The sequence below is a fragment of the Perissodus microlepis genome, chromosome 11, assembly GCF_051167445.1.
Source record: "Perissodus microlepis isolate ML-2025 ecotype Zambia chromosome 11, ASM5116744v1, whole genome shotgun sequence".
In the NCBI taxonomy this organism is placed as follows: domain Eukaryota; kingdom Metazoa; phylum Chordata; class Actinopteri; order Cichliformes; family Cichlidae; genus Perissodus; species Perissodus microlepis.
In genome coordinates, this window is record NC_140471.1 from 3,769,261 (window position 1) to 3,786,892 (window position 17,632).

General features: G+C 39.6%; 1 protein-coding gene across 3 annotated transcripts in view; it reads right to left on the minus strand.

Annotated features, from left to right (window-relative positions):
- Positions 1-1,995: 1,995 nt before the first annotated feature.
- The window catches only part of tsnare1 (T-SNARE Domain Containing 1), a 254,190-nt gene continuing 238,553 nt past the window's right edge, over positions 1,996-17,632 (minus strand). For all 3 annotated transcript variants that reach the window (XM_084943203.1, XM_084943198.1, XM_084943197.1), the window contains one exon: positions 1,996-2,601. In XM_084943203.1, the coding sequence (XP_084799329.1) occupies positions 2,598-2,601 (4 nt within the window). In that variant the 3' untranslated portion in view covers positions 1,996-2,597. The remainder of the gene's footprint in view (positions 2,602-17,632) is intronic.

A 17,632-nucleotide genomic window follows, 5' to 3' on the forward strand; every position in this document is an offset into this window, starting at 1 on the left:
GTTTATCACAATTAGCGTCCACTGTCTCCTAACACTGGAAATACATAAAAAGGATTGAAAAATAACTTGAATTAATTGAAGATCTTTCTATAGCAGACGGCTTTACTTTCATTAAACCTCTTTTGATAACAACATAGTCTAGTAATTGGAAGAACCTGGCCTCTTCTGTACGAACACATTCTTGCTCCGGGTTTTAACCTCAAATAAACCTTCGTTAACATTCCAGACATTGACCAGGAGTGATAACTGCTCCACCTTGGATTGAAATTCCCCTCAGCCTGCATGTACTGGGAGATTTATCCCCCTTGTTCATGCTGTATTTACAGAGGCAGCAGGCTATCAGACAGTAAACCGCTGTGAGCGAAACCGGGTTAAGTTTGTCCAACAGCCTGCACAGAATTAAATCTAGATAGAGAGCCTCCAGGTAAGAAAAAACCTGACTTTTGTTGCTTTTTCAAATGTTTGAAAAGGTTCTGGAAATGCTCTTTCCATGTTATTATTGCTACATATTCAGTAAGTAGAAAAATGCTGCAGAATGTAACCTTTTAAAGAAACTTTCCTCTGGCCTTTCTCAACAACAACAGACAAAAAGAAAATGAATTTCATGTTACATTATGCCTGAGACAAAACAACAATGACAACCTTCCCCCCTGCATGTTTCTTCTCTTTGTTTCTTCTCTTTGTTGAAAACTCTATTAAAAATGAAAAGCTTCCTTATTGGTGAGTCAGTGTAGTTTGACGAAATTATTACTGATTGAAGTGTGTTGGGAAATTCAAAGCCAGATAATTCCAAAGAGAGGGAGAGAGATAGATCAATGATGATGGACAAATCCAAAAGAAAAGCTTTTTACAGCAAAGGGGTTAAGTAAAAGATGACAAACTGTGGAAGACCTGACCCTGCAGGGCAACCTGACATCTTGCTTATCTCTAGAAAACCTTAGGAGACAACACAGGGCTGGGAGAAACTAACACACAGCATAATCACTTCTCTTACGGATCAAATTAAGCCTATTACTATCTTAAATCTTAAACATCTTGCTAGGAATGTAGGCCCATGAAGACAAGAGGAAAACTGCCTAACTGCTGTTGATTACCTCTTGCTGGAAACCAAACACTTGTAGTGTGAGTTACACTACTCCTGTTCCTGCCACTGTTTGGATGATAATTTGGTTTAAGGTTGAATTTCATGATGAATTCGTTTATCAAATAATTTACCACAGAAGCAGGTGTGTATGATATAAGCAAAATAATTATAGTATATTGTCATAAAGTTCATTAAAGTACAAAATGCCCTTTACAATAGTAATCTAAGTAATTACAAAATGACAAGTTGGGAGTGACAGATCCAGCTCACTTATGCCTCAACACTGGGCACCAAAGGACACCTTGTTTTTAAACCAGCTGCATCAGTGACTCTGTCAAAAATGCATCAATAGATGCCCTGTTAATGAAAAACACATGAAAGTACTATTTTGTAACAGCAGCTCCTAGGAGATAATTTAATCACATTTTTTTTAAAGCACCCAATCACAACAAAAGTCACCTCAAGGTGCTTTATATTGTAAGTTAAAGACCCTAGAAGAATGTATAGACACATTTCAAAGAAATAGAGAGTGTTTTTAAATCAATTACAGTAACTGATACAGGCTGTACAGGGAACTCCTCACCCCTCTATGTGGATAAATGAAAAATCGGAGCAGCAAGACAGCACAGGGCAGCATCACAGTATGACAATGGATATGCCAATGATGGGGTCAGATGCTGGAGGAGAGGTGGGTTGCAAAGCAGCTAAAGAAGTTTAAAATGCGAACTCTGTGTATTTTCTGTAGGTGTGGGGGCAAAATATATTTCTAGGTGGGCAGCGTCCATCCCTGCCAACTTTAGACCATCTTAAAGTCATGATGAAAATGACATGGGAATTAAAACAAACATTTCACTAACTAAAACAAATACAAAGATGCATAAATAAGCAAGATTCATCTCATAACACGTCGCTTGCTGCTGAACTTAGACTTTTATTTTGGAAGGTATATATATTCAAACAGTATTTACCAATATCAACAAACACTGTAATATAATAGTGATTATTAATGATAATAATTACACTGCAAGCTAATAAATACGAAGTTCATTTCAGTAAAAATGCGAGGAAGGAAGCGTACAATACACAGCAGCTGAAGACAGTGTCACTCTGAAGCTTCTCCTTCATCTGATTTAGTGTTTGTGGCTGAAGGTTTGCAAAACAGAGCATTACCCGTTACATTTAATACAGGAAACGCCCAGCTTGTGCCTCTGATGCGATCACTAAATTTGCATTTGGGACTTAACTTTCAGATTACAGCAAACAGCTGCTGCATTAAAAAAAAAGAAGAAGAAAAAGGAAACACTAGTGAGAACAGTGATGATTTCATAAGAGGCGCAGACTGGAGGTATGCTGAGAAAGGCCTCCATCCTCAGACTGACACACATGTAAACAGAGCCAGAGATGATGGAGTAGAGATATTGTTGCAGGGCTGCTCCCTCCTACTGGGAATCAGCTGCTCAGGTCAAGGATCAGACTGGGCAGGAGCAGTGCAGTGACACTGTGATGACAACAGCTACCTGCAGAACACAAACAGAGCAGATAACGGTCATCAATCACCCAGCAGTCACCACCAGCTCAAGTAATCCCTCTTGTTCAGCGACAGTGCTGTCAGCCTTTTTCAAAACACAGGATACAAACTCTTACAGTACCCCTGCCTCAGGCTTTCATTCCATTTCATTTGTGAATTATTAATTGGCAAGAAACCAATGAGTCCTTTTTATTTTGAAAGTGTCACAGGTTGTGGAAAGTAATTTATGATTGTGGTCAATGGCTGAGTTTTAATTAAGTCCCGGCCAGAGTTCATAGTGCTGGAGATGGAAGTGGTTCGTTAATCACCAACTAGCAGACTAGCCGTGTACACCAAAGGCCAGAGTATGTCACTTTTATCTGAATTAAAGTTAACAGTTGTCCAGAAGGACACATGTAAGTGAATTAATGCTTGAAGGCACAGGGGAATCTGAAGATCGTTTTGGCATTTGGTCATTGCACCCTGGTTGAATCCGATCACAATAAGCGTTCAGAAACAATCTGTGAATTCATGTTATTAATAAACATCTGAGCTCTCATTGACTCATGTGTGCTTGGAAATTACAGGCTCTCTTTGAAACTTTAAGCAGGAAGACTTGTGTTACTTGTTGATGGTATGGCAATTCTGGCCAGATTTCAACCAGGAAGGCTGTGGCCCCAGCACCACCACCATACACAAACACATACACAAACACACAACGCACATACACACAGGCATTCTTTATCCATAATTTATGGCACAGACCAACAGTCTCCTTTAGAGTCCTTCAGAAGCTATAAAGTGTCTGTCAGTTTATCGTCATCCTCGTTGCAGACAGTCTGAGTGATTGAAACCCACCCACTGATATCTACTGGGCACGTCCCCGTTTGGACAGACAGAGATCAATAGCTAAAAACATTCTTTTGTGTGGTTCTTCATTATTTCTGTAAGCAATTCATCTGGTCATACTGGTGGAATACATTTAAGCTAATTTATAAGCGATGCACTCTGTTGGCGCTGTATGTGAACAACGAGGTAGGCAAGTAGTAGTAGTAGTAGTAGGTAATAGTCATGAGCAAAGATATTACGTCTGAGAGCTTTTCATATCAACACAAAAGAAATAACATTTTTGTCAACTTTATTTTAGCCAGATTTACATTTAACCACAAATCTATTTACACAAACAGAGTCAAAACTTTACATTTATTTCACGGAAAGCTACATTTACTCTACATTTACATGAGGACAAAAACTGTGATGAAATCTGCTGAAACTTTTGTCAGTGAATAAAAACAAAAAGAAAATATCCTGGAGAGATAAGAGCCAATAAGAACTAATTACATTGTGTAGAAAGGCCAGGCGAGTTTTGAAGCAGTCCAATCAGAAGTAATCTGCATGCAGTAATGTTAGAGGTGCACAACTGAGGTGCTTTTTGGAAATGGTACCACTATCTCCCATCCTCCCGGTTTCTCATGAAAATGAGACAAAATGTCAGCACATAGGAAGACAAGAGTGAACATATGGACACATTTTCCATTTGATGTCAAGGAAAATGAGACACTTTGTAAACCATGTAGAGCAACTCTCACTGGTAAAAACGCAACAAATTTTTTACACTTTATATTTTCGTCACCTGGATAAACTGCTGCGTAAAATCTTATGATAGTCGACTAAAGCTAAAAGAATTTAGAAGTCTAAATTTTAAGTAAAACGACTAAATAAAAATTTGCTGCAAAATTAACAGCAGTCACTCTTTAACGGTATTTTTAGGTTTGATGGTTAGAGAGCCCAGTTTTGACAACACCCCATATTTTCTCTTTATGATCTTATTAATGATTCTGTGTTTACTCCTTTGTTGTTGTTGCTTTTGTATTGCTGTTTCTGTTAGTTGTTAGACTTATATTTTGGTATTCTTGTTTTGGTTATTCTGAATCTCTCCAAGCTCCCTCTTGCTGCCGAGTTTCCTTTGTCACATGATTCCCCACATCGCTACTTCCTGTTTTATTTTGGTACTTCTATGTCTTGTCTTGTTATCCTAACTTTTTCTTTAGGAGTGTTTAGTTCCCCAGCCTTCAATGTGTCTGCGTGTATTTAAACTCTCAGTTTGCCTTAGTTCTCTGTTGTGCTGTTCTGTTTGTTTACCATTACTTTCTGTTGTCCAGCCTTGGTTGTTTTCTGAAATTGGATTCTGTTTGTTTTTGGCATTTCAGAGGTGTCACTGGATGGACTGCCTTTTTACCCTCAATAAAGGTGAGCTTTTCGTTAATCCTGCCTGTCTGTAGGTCCACATTTGGGTGCTCATTCAGCTGCTCTAACAAACAAGTGTATTCAGCATTAAGAGTGGACATACTGGAGTTGCAAAGTTTTCAGCCCAGAGACCTGTATAACAAAGCAGGATTTTGGCTTCGCCAACTAAGGTAAACCTAGGTTTCCTGGACTACAAGGGTTATTCACACCACACGCCTGATTATCCTTTGTCAACATCCCTATAGCTTTAGCCCAGCGCCTCAGAGTTCAGCCCATGACAGTCACAACACATAAACAACTGCTCCTCATATGAAAGTAAAACCTTTATCACAGATATTTATAAATTATAGGGTTCATATGGATTTCATGCTGCATATGCACACATTTTATTTCTTCTTATTCAGCCACTAATTCTAGCTTCTTTAAATGTATGTGTTATTTGTTCACTGGCAAAAAGAATAACAATCCTGGATACTGTTCCAAAATAAAAGGCAGAGATACTCCTCCTATGGGATAGAGCCTCTGAAAGAACACATCTTTTAGGCTTATTTAGATCTTTTCAGCTTGTTACATGAAACGGAGGCTCTATCTTGGTTCATAAAAGGCTATTGTTTACTCTGAACACTACACTAAAAGATTCAAAATGTCGATATGCTGTAATTCCGGCCGACACTTTAGATAATCTTTTTACAATCGTCAATCTATACGTTTCTAGTAATGATTATCCTTTTTTTTCTCCTTTAATATTGTCTTACACCCTTTAATAGAACGCTCCAATAAATCAGTAAATGTAAGGCATTTGCCAATATCCCAAAATAATAAAGCAGTATATGCATGATTTCACTGTTGGAATTGAATGATAATAATAATAATAATAATAATGGATTGGATTTATATAGCGCTTTTCAAGGCACCCAAAGCGCTTTACAATGCCACTATTCATTCACTCTCGCATTCACACACTGGTGGAGGCAAGCTACGGTTGTAGCCACAGCTGCCCTGGGGCAGACTGACAGAATGATACCTTTATTCTCCAGTGCAATAATTACTTTCTCCAACAGATCTCACAAGCAACACTATTATTCAAAAACCATTGTCCTATTATTGTTAGTGATCCAACACCTATACTCCCAATTATTAAAACACATGGTGATTTAATACCTCCGTCTTAATGGACTCTGAATTTGACAGATTTATGATGAAAAAGTGGGCAAACTTTATGGGAACAAATGGTTTTACTAATACATCTCCCTTTTAGTGGTAGTTAGTGGAAAAAACACACATACTCCTTTTACAAGAAGAAATGGGAAAAAAATGGAATTCAGTACTGAGAGAAAAAAACACAAAAAATCCAAACAAATATGGAGAAGAATAACAAAATGCAAAACTACAACATAATAAATCAAAAAAATTCCAAAATAGATATAGAAAAACAATGGCAGCAGTCAGATGTACCAAAAGCCTCCTAGTAGATATGCCTATGGTATCAAGTTGAAAATCCTATTTCGTCTTATTCTCAAATTATCACGTTCACAAGATTTTCAGAGACATTTGACTTCTGACTTTGACCTTGAGGTTGAACTCAGTGACATTCACACTTGTCTGACATTTTTTAGTATATACACCTACGGTATCAATTCCAAACTCCTGCGTTGCTTTGTTCTCTAGTTGTCACATACACAAACTTGGGTGTCCACGCTGCTCACCCCACCCACCTGGCAGGGTGACAACAATACCCCTTTTACAGGGGTATTTTACAGCTGATGGGTAAAAATCACTCATAACAACTGACTGGGCAATTCACATAATCACCACAAGAAATACCTGTTTTAGCTATTACCATATTCTGCTGAAACGTACTACAGAAAAATTCAACAATTTCCCTGTAAATAAATGAAATAAGTTGAAGTTAAAGATACAGATCTCTTAAACACACCTAAACTAATGAGTTATACCACATTAAGCCAGATGCCTAATGGCAAGGCACCAGGAAACATTTCTTCAGAACGCAGCTGCAACAAAATTATCACTAACCAGTTAAAGACCCTGTTTTGCCATCTAGCTACGTGGCTCTGTCATCAATTAACAACAACATTAAAGTTACGGCATTTGCATCTAGGTTAGAAGCAGTATTTCTCTCAACAATTCATAATGAGCAAACTGGATTTCTCTGCCTAAATACTAGGCTACTCAATCTCATTATCCTGTCACAGTGCTGCAAAACAAAAGGACTAGTAATGTCACTAGATGCAAAAAAAGCCTTTGAGAAAGGTAACTGGTTCTTCCTTTTCATGATTTTTCTCAGATTTGGTTGTGGAAGGTTATTCATTCATTGGACAAGGCCACAGTCACTACTAATGGGTTCATATTGCAATATTTTACCCTTCAGAGAGGGACCATATAAGAATGCCCACTTTCACACTTATAATTTGCAATTTTCATCAAACCACGAGCCACCGGAGTATGCCAAAATTTCAATATCTAAAGGTGTCAATCCTCTGTATTAGAACACAAAATTAATTTCTACACTGATGATATCCATCCATCCATCCATCCATCCATTCGCTTCCGCTTATCCTTTTCAGGGTCGCGGGTGGCGCTGGAGCCTATCCCAGCGACATAGAGCGAAAGGCGGGATACATACAAATATATGTAAATATATGTATATACAAATACATATATATATATGTATATACATATGTAAATATGTATATACATATGCATGCACAGTGCCTTTGTTTTCATACGCACATGGCCGAAAAGCATGGCGGCAACGGAGAATGCGAAGGGGGAAAGCCGATCGTTGAGTGAAACGGATGAACCAGAATTGGTTTGTAAAAATGGTGCAACTTCAGTGATGTGGAAGTGATTTGGTGTTTGTCCGTCAGATACACACCAAAGCACATTTTTTTGTATAACATGTAAGCGGGCCGTTGTTATTGACATATTTGTCAGACTAAGGTGCTTGTAAATCTGGGAGTAATCTGGGTCCTAAACTCCGTCTGCTTCAGGTCCCAAAGTCAAATGAACACTGCTGCATCACTGAGAGTTAAAAACTGTCTAAATTCTTTCATCTTTAATAAAATGCTCAGCGTTGCTGCTTTACCAGGTGTAACAATTACGTTTAACATCCAGACATCCATGAAAACAGGATTTATGAAGTTTAACGGAGTTAGAAGTTAGCAGGAAGTTAGCGGACGTTAGCTCGCTAGTTTCACTAGTTACCTAAGCATAATATAGCATGTTCTGACTGAGAGATTTCTGAAAAAATTCAAACATACAGCTCTGCTGTCACTTCCAACATAAATGAAGACAGAAAACTAAACAGCAGTGACGTTTGTAGGGTTACTGAAGTTGGGCTAGGTGGTTTATAATGATGTGCTACGTGATCGCTAGCAACACAGCTATGTTAGTATAACATAAACAGTGAAGCTGCAGGATGAACGCTAACACTTTTCCACTCGATAAAAGTTAACGTGAGGGTTCCTGATGGTTAGAGACAAATGCAATCGCATGGCAGGATGCTGTAAACGGGCCAAACTTCAGTCAGGAGAACAACTGAGATAATCCATCCACAATACGAGGTCATTAATATACTGCAACAACATGGGAATAGAGCAGCTGTGATAGAGTACAGCATTAATGAATCAATGGTACAGAAGTGGAGGAAGCAAGAAGAAAGAGTTGAATTGTCACGGCCTGGAGGTTCAGCTGGTCGCTGATCAGCTGTTTCTCTCTATCACTCTAGTTCGCTCTCTCTCTCTCTCTGTCTCTCTCTCACTCTCTCTCGCCAGGGCGGAACTCATTATGGGTTCACGCCCTCGGAGGAGGAAACACCTGTGTCTCATCAGTGTGGATGGCATTTAAGCCAGGAAGCAACGGCTGTTCTTCGCTGGATCGTTGTGAGAATCGCGTCAGTGAAAGTCGAGCGTCTAGTAAGTGTTTTTCCATGTAGTTGTGTGTTTGGAATCTAACGAGCGTTTCTTTGTGTGCAGACCCTCTGGACTGTTTTCCCTGGTGTTCCCTGAGTGACGAGTGTTCGAGCGGATTCGTGTTTGGATTGTTTGGAGAGAGACCAGAGTGTTCACCTGGATTTCCCCTGGAGCCCTGCACCTCTCACCTTTTGTATATAGCACCGCCCCGCACCTTTTGTATATACACTCATTGGACATTGTTCATTAATAAATTCTCTTGTTTGCATCAATCCCTGGAGTCCAGCGCGTGAGTCCACCTTGTACACGGTGACATGAATAAAGTTTGATTTATCTGACTGCTTTGTTTTGCTTAATGTGTCTTATAATCCTGTGCACCTTATGGTCTGAAAAATACGTATTTGACTTTTTTATTTGGCACACTGCAGTTTAATGTTGCAAAGCACCTCTTTTTAACTTTAGTGGATATTATACATGGTTATGCTCAGGATATGTCAGCCCATTTCTGCTGGAAATGCCTTTTGGTTAAACTTTCAGCAAGGAATTTGCATTTGCACTGTTAAATTTTCTTCTAGATCAGCTAATGGCTTAGTTGATGGCTAAGGGAGTTTTCAGAGATGAAATGAAATCAATTAAGTCAGTCCTACATATTTGTTTAATGTGCACTATCAATGACATGCTGATTAAAAATATCTTAAAGATCCCTCACAGTGCTACTGGAGGCCAGTGTAGCACCATGTTTCTAAGATTTTTAGGACTGCGTACAATAACCTCAGTTTTGTCTGCTGTTAGAAGTAGGAAATTACAGGTCATCCACGTCTTTTTGTCTTTAACACATGCCTGTAGTTGAACTAGCTGATTTGAATCATTTGGCTTCATGCATAAATAAAGCTGGCTATCATCTGCATAGCAATGAAAAATATGTGCAATGTTTTGTAATATTACCTAAGGGTTATATGCATCTGCAGTGTAGAGAGTAGTGGTCCCAGCATAGCTTGTGGAACTCTGTGACTAACCTTTGTGTGTAGAAAGCTTCCCATTTCCATGCGCTTGCAAATTTGAATCTGTCAGATAGATGGCATTCAAAACACTGCAGCACAGTATTGCTGATACCAATGCTGTGTTTTAATCTCTGTAGTATTATATTGTAGTCAGCAGTCTCTGCACTGAGGTCTAGCAGAACAAGCACGAAGATGTAGCCACTGTCAGCGGCTAGACGATATAAGATCTTGCTCTTGACGAAGGCGGTCGCACTTTTCTCCTCTCCTCTCCTCCCTTATCTTCCCTGCTTAGCCTCATGTCCTTGTCTAGTCTCGTGTTTTTTGTATTACTTTTCCCTGGAACATTCTCTCACAGTCTGTTCTCTAAAACCTAAAAGAGGAATTATGGATTTGATCGACTGGTCCCTGAATGCAATTGACACCCTTTTCTCAACGAGAAGTCTGGGCTCGGGTGAGCCTGAGTGCTGACGATATCTACCTATTCGGAACCATGATAACAGGGTTCTTGCTGATCGGAGCTGGCTTGGCCCTGACTTATCGAAGAATTAAGAAAGCGGAACCGGCTGTTCAAACCCCCACAAGACTGCCCGATGGGATTGAAACGATGGGACGAGGCGTGAGTTTCTCAAAATGGGCTCATTGAGTGCAGCACGGATAAGATCTTGGAGAAGCTCACTGCGGTTGTGAGTTCTCAGAATCGGCTCTTTGAGCACAAGAATGACAACATCACGGAGCGTAAGGTTTATAACATCATGGAGAAGCTCACGGCTCTCCAATGGGAGATTGAGAGACCAGTGTCGGACTGTTAGAACAGCTTTGAAATTCATATGAGTTGTTCGCACTAAAGTAAAAACCACCATCACTTCATGCGGATACCACTTTGGCGCCAGCTGCGGTCTCAAGGCTGGAGCTGAACAACAACACCCTGATAACGACTGTGCTTAGACTGTTCTTCCCATTCTATGCAAGGCCACCTGGATTGGCTGGAAGACTGTTTACTTAGCCTGGCAGGGCGAAGGACACTGTCTCAGCTGAACTCTGGACACATACACACACGCACACAGACATATATATATATATATATACACATGCAGATATACACTCATCCCCCCTCCCCCTCCAAACGCCTTCGACGCTTATTCCCTTCCGATGCTGACGGTGGATCAAGGACCAGCGCATATGCTGCAGGCCCGGATGTGCTGTCTACATTGGCTGTCTCTCACCCTTTACCCACCCCTGTTTCTTGTCATGTGTTTCTTTGGTGTATTAAGAGTTTTTTCATGTGCTTTGTGCAGAGGTGTTTTTTTCTGTTCTCAAACTGATCTCCCTGTTGGAGCTCAGTCTGGGGGGAGTTATTTTTTTTTCTCCTTATCTTTCCTCATGTGGTGCATTTTCCATTGTTATACCTCTCTGACCTGTCTTCCCCATGTGATGTTTTTGTGTAATGTATGTATGGTCGGAGGGTAAGATGGCGCTACCATTGCGTGCAATAGGTCGGCAGCCTTAACATGAAATTTCCCACTCGTGGGACTAATAAAGGTATATCTTATATCTTATCATATGTAACCTTTACTAGCGGTGTTCTGTGCTATTAACAATCTGACCTCCCACCTCACCCTGCAATCTGCAACGCTCCACTAGTTCAAAAAAATCAAAATTTATTTATAAGCACATTTAAAAACAACACGGGTTGAGCCAAAGTGTTGTTTTTAATAACAACACTTTAGAGATAAAATAGTAAACATACATAGTAATTACTATAAAAGACTAGTCATAATTGAAAGCTAGAGAGTACAAATGTGTTTTCAACCGGGTTTTAAAAATGTCGAGTGTTGTTGAAGACCTAATGTGAAAGGGCAGACTGTTCCAGAATTTGAGTGCAGTGGTCGCAAAAGCTCTAGTTCTGGGGATAGTCAGAAGAAACTTATCTGCAGACCTAAGGGCTCTACTTGGATAATTTTTTGTTAAAAGGTCAGAGAGATAAGATGGAGCTAATCCATTCAGAGATTTAAAGAGAAACAACAAAATCTTGAAGTCAATTCTACGACATACTGGTAGCCAGTGCAAACATGCCAGGATTGGGGAGATATGATCAAATTTGCGATTGCCCGTCAGGAGTCGGGTCGCCACATTCTGAACTAACTGCAGACGCGAGAGGAAGGCCTGGTTAATACCACAATAAAGACTATTGCAATAGTCAAGCTTGGAAGAGATACATGCATGTATCACGCTCTCAAAATCGGCGTATGACAACATGGTCTTGATTTTTGCAATGTCCCTCAGCTGGAAAAAGCTGGTTTTAATAACAGAATTTATTTGTCTCTCAAATGAGAAAGAGCTATCGAGAAATAGCTTTTGCAAACGGAGTTCTGAGCGTTTGGACAACGTCAACATTTAGGGAAGAACAGGGGTCAGAGGGGCCGAATAGTATGATCTCCGTTTTTTGATCATTTATATGCAAAAACTTTTACGCGAACCCTGATTTAATGTCATCAAGACAGTCAAGTAAAACTTTAAAGGAGTCTGCAGAGTTCTTTTTAAGGGGAAAATAGATTTGAGAATCGTCAGTGTAACAGTGGAACGAGAGTCCATGTTTTCTAAAAATAGAACCTAGCGGAAGCATATACTGGGAAAAAAGTATTGGGCTAAGGACAGACCCTTGTGAGACCCCACAGGTAAGGGGGGTGGATGTGGAAGCAGAGCCATTGAACCTGAGAGAAAAACTCCTATCAGTTAGGTAGGATCTGAACCATTTAAATGCAGTATCCTTAATACCCACACAATTTTCCAATCTTGATAGCAGAATTCCGTGATCCACTGTATCAAATGCCGCACTTAAATGTAAAAGCACTAAAATGACAGGATTACCAGAATCGGTAATCAGTAAAAGATCATTAAGAACTTTTAAAAGCACAGTTTCAGTGCTATGCAGTGTTGGGACTAACGCGTTATTAAGTAACGCGTTACAGTAACTACGTTATTATTGTGGTAACGAGCACGGTAACTAGTTATTATTCCAAAATCAGGAACGCGTTAATCGTTACTGGGATTTAGGTAGGCTCGTTATTTGTTACTTCTTGTGGTAGCTGTCGCAGAGCTTCCACAGATTCAGTAACATTAGCAAGTGGAGGAGGCTAGCAGATGGATGAGGGAAAGGGGAGGCAGCAGGAGAGACCCGAAGCGGCCGCCGGTCCGAGTGTCAGGTGAACTGAACTTCAGGTAAGAAGTTATGACCTGCAGTCTATCTGGGTCAGATATAAACCAAGTTTAGGTGGAGTTTATTTTCGTTGTGCTGACTTTTTCGTGTTGCGTACTAGCTAGCATGATGGAGTTTCTATACAGCTGAGTGGGTGCTATGATGTTACTGATGTTAAACTTTATTTTGTTCATGAGGTTAATTATTAGAGTTGCCAACCATCCTGTAAAAAACGGAATTGTTCCATATTCAGAGAAAATATTATGCGTTTCGTAATATTTTCATTTCGTATTGAGGTGAAAAGGAAGACAGTTTGTCCCGGACTACAGCTAGAATGAAAAAGACACAAAGCTGGATTTATTCTGTCTTTGCGCTGCACAGCTGCCTCTTCTTCTCTCATTCTCTCTCCCCCGTTTCTACTTCAATCATGAAACTGATCAATGATCAGCTGATCGGCTTTTCTCTCTTGTTTATTTATCGCCCACTTCGCGCCAGAAAGAAGAAACCAGTGGATGTCGCGCTAAACAACAGCAGCACGTTTAAGCTTGATCAGCTGTTGTTAGAATTTATTTAATATTACTTTCTAGTATCAGCTGATGTTTGCTGGAGCCACAGCTGTAAAGCTGCTGGTCATGATATCGGTTTGGTTATCTGGTGAGAGGGAAACATGAAGATGAAACCAGGAGATGTCCTTACTGAATCATCAGAGCTGTGATGGAGAAACAGGTTTACCTTTTAGGTGACATGAATGAGTTGAAATGAAGTTATGAACTGTTTCTGAGAGACAAATAACACCAGGATCCTTTTCTATGTAGCTGACAGCTGGTAACTGTGCAGGAGCGGGTCTAGCAAAGTGTTGCCAGGGGGCCAGTTAGGGCATTAACAGGGACAGGGGGGCACAAAGAAGTACTTTTCTTTCTTATTCTCATTTAAAATGTCTCGCTTTTAACCCTTTAAGACCTACCATAGAACCAAGTCCGCCAGAGCTTATAGTATATTTTTACATGCTGTGGAGCCATTTTTTGGAGCATTTCAAGTTGCTATACATCAATACAACCATTATAGCCCAAATTTTAATAACATGTCTGCATTAAGTGCATAGTAATTACATAAATTGCAAAAAAGTGCAATAAACTACAAAAAAATTTACATATATTATAACATATATTTCTAGTTAGAGAAATTTAAGAGGCTTATCCCTCAAAACTGTAAATACAAAAAAGTTGCACAAACTAGTTTCCCACCAAAGGAAATTTATTTTAAGTGTCTTGATAGTTTTATTTTTGAGATACACCAATTTTCATATACTGCAGGAAAAACGAAAAAATATATTATAGTGCAAATTTGCAAAATAACAGCATATTCATCAAAATAAAATATTTCCAGCAGTGCAATATGAGTCCTCAGCATCCCAGAAACGACACAGAAAGTCATGAAGTCAAACATAACTCTTAAAAACACAAGTATAGGCTCATAAGGCCACGATGGTAAAAAACTACATTTCCGCAAAATGACGTCACTTCCGGTTTCGGGCAGGTCATGCCGGACATGCGATAGTTCACGCTGATGGACGTAGGAAGTGTTACAAACAGCTGATCGGATCGGCAAAGCGTGTTTCTGGAATATTATGTTTTTGTTGCTGCAAGTGCTTTTTATGCAGTTTTTGCAAAGCTATATGTGGAAGGAAACTGTGACCGAGGACAAGCTGATGGCATAAGATGTAAGTACAACTCCTCCGGTTTCATGTGCAAAAAAAATTATTGCGCTAGCTTACGTGGTTGCAGTGCTACCGGGATTTAAAAATAGTTACGCAAAATGGAGCGTGTCCGCTCCCACCGGCTTTAAAGGGTTAAAAAGTAATTATCTGAATCTTACAACAAACGATTGATAATTATATACCATCAGAACAGTGTACATCACTGTCACAACAGCGTTTGTTTTCATTCAAAGGCTTTATGATTTTTCCTATAATGGCGGGCCGGTCAGTCAAAACGCCCGGGCCAATTTTTTTGTCCCAGTCCAGCCCTGTATGCAGCAAGCTAGAAGACTGGCAATCTTGCTGGGTATCCAGTTACGGAAGCAACACATTAACAAGAGAATTCTGAGTAAAACCAAAGTTACTTTGCCTAGTAACTAGTTACTTTGAAAGTAACGAGTAACTTGAAGTACCTGTGTTACTTTTGATAGAAGTAACTAGTAATGTAACTAAGTTACTATTTTAAAGTAACTTACCCAACACTGGTGCTATGTAGCACTTTAAAACCAGACTGAAATGATTCTAAGATGGCATTAGTCTCCACAAAGGCTTGGAGCTGGAGAAAGGCAACTTTTTCTAAAATTTTAGACAAAAAACAGAGTTTAGAGATTGGTCTAAAATTTGAAAGAACGGTTGCGTCAAGTTAATTTATTTTTTTTGAGAAGTGGGTGGACAATAGCATGTTTAAGATCAAGTGGAACAGTTCCAGTAGAGAGGGAGGTATTAATGATAGTTAAAACGTGAGGGCCAATGGTGTTCAATCACATCGTGACATGGCATACACCACCCCAACCTGGTCTGCTTGCTGTTGCTATTCCTTCTCCTTCTTCTTCCCTTACTCCCACCAATAATGCCTAGACATTTGGTTGACTTGGTTGCTGCCACTCCTCCTCCATGGCATGTGGATTCTGCATGTAAGTATGACTTGGGGGTTCTGATTCATATAAACTAACATTATCACGCCTGCTGTAACCAGGTTTCTGTAACTCAAAATGAATAAATTGTTGTTGCAGAGTGGGAAAAATCAATTGGAAACGTGGTCACATTATTGTGTCCTTACCATCACTCCTTTTCAACTAAGCACCTATAATGTATGTCCTGCTTCATTATATGTCAATCAGTAGTTTCCATATCAGCTCTTTATCCTCTCGAGGATACTTGAGGGTGCATGGGAGTTTGCCCAACCAGTCAACATGTGTTTTGTGGACTTAGAGAAGGAATTCGACCGTGTCCCTCGGGGGGTCCTGTGGGGGGGTGCTCTGGGAGTATGGGGTGTCTGGCCCATTGCTACGGGCCATTCAGTCCTTATACAACCGTTGCAATAGCTTGGTCTGCATAGCCGGCAATAAGTCGGACTTGTTCCTGGTGGGTGATGGGCTCCGCCAGAGCTGTTCTTTGCCACCGATTCTGTTCATAATTTTTATTGACAGAATTTCTAGGCGTAGCCAAGTGGCGGAAGGCTTTCACTTGGGTGATCTCAGGATCTCATCTCTGCTTTTTGCAGATGATGTGGTTCTGTTGGCTTCATCGGGTGATGGCCTCCAGCTTGCCTTGGAACGGTTCATTAACTCTTGGAACATTAACTCTTGACCTCTTAACTCTGAACTCCTAGAGGGGCTATGACACCAATAGAGTAAATTCACAGACTCCGCCCCCAGCACCATAGGCTCCAATCGAAGCTGAAGTGAAGCCGTTTCAGAACATTTTGCTCTACATATTTGAGTTGTTTGCCATGCTTGGTAAGTCATTTTTTCAAAGATGGTTTCAATTATTATTATTAGCTTTTACTTCTGTGGCTCTTTGGAGTTGAGACAAAGCTGTGTGAAAGGCATTAGCCATGTTGCTCGGTGATAGCATAATATTCTGTTTTAGCTAGCTGAAAGGTATTGTTTGCAGGCAAATACCACAGCCTTGAAAAAAAGCTTGCATGTGAATTTTCAGTCAAACCTTTGGTCAAATACACCTAAAACAATGTCTAGAATGTGAAATGTTGGTATAATGGTGCTACTTGAAGCCTGAAAACGATCTCCCATAAAAAAAAAAAAAACGAGCAAACAGCAGTAGCAGGCGTCCTGACTGGGTTCTACGTTAGCATTTAGATCCCTCCAGAGTTTTGTGCACACGGTTTAGGTAAAAATGAAAAAGGTTGAGGTTTTACATTTAGTTCAGTATTACCTGTTGCCTGTGTCCTTGTCTTTTGGGAAAATACTTTACACAAGTAATGGCTCAAAAAGGATTCCTTTTTTTTTACTGTGCTGCAATTGATTACTGGATTATTTGTGCCATTAATTAGTGTCAACTACTTTTATTCAATCTCCACATAGGATATGCTTGTGAAGATGGAATATGTGGGAGAGCAGAAGTGCGTTGAAGTTCCACAAAGTGATGAATGAAGGACATGCATATTGTATTGAAGAAATAAGTGATGAGAATGCTGTTATTTGCATTTACCAGCTCACCTATGTCAGACCTTTTGATAAACAAAATTCTAATGAAAGTGAGAACATGTATACTGTTACATCTTTCAGAAAATGTTTTGAAATTGTGGTGCACAGTTCAGAATAAATGTTTTTCAAAAACCATTGCGTCTTTTTAGTAAATGTTTATTTCCAAAAGAAATTTCTAGAAGTTCAGAACAGTAAAATTCCCGCTTTTTAGAATTAATTAGAAGATAACTCTTACGTAGTTAAACTAAAATACTCTTTTGAGAGTTAATATATAAACTCTTAACACCAAGTGTTAAATTATCAACTCCAGACAGATTTGGTGTTTAACACTAAATCAGAGTTAACGTACCAACTCTCCAAAAAGAGTTAAATTAACACTCTCTGGTGTGGACCCATATAGACACTTTAATAGTGTTGAAATCAAATCCAACAGTGTTAATTTGGACATGCTGGATTTGCTGT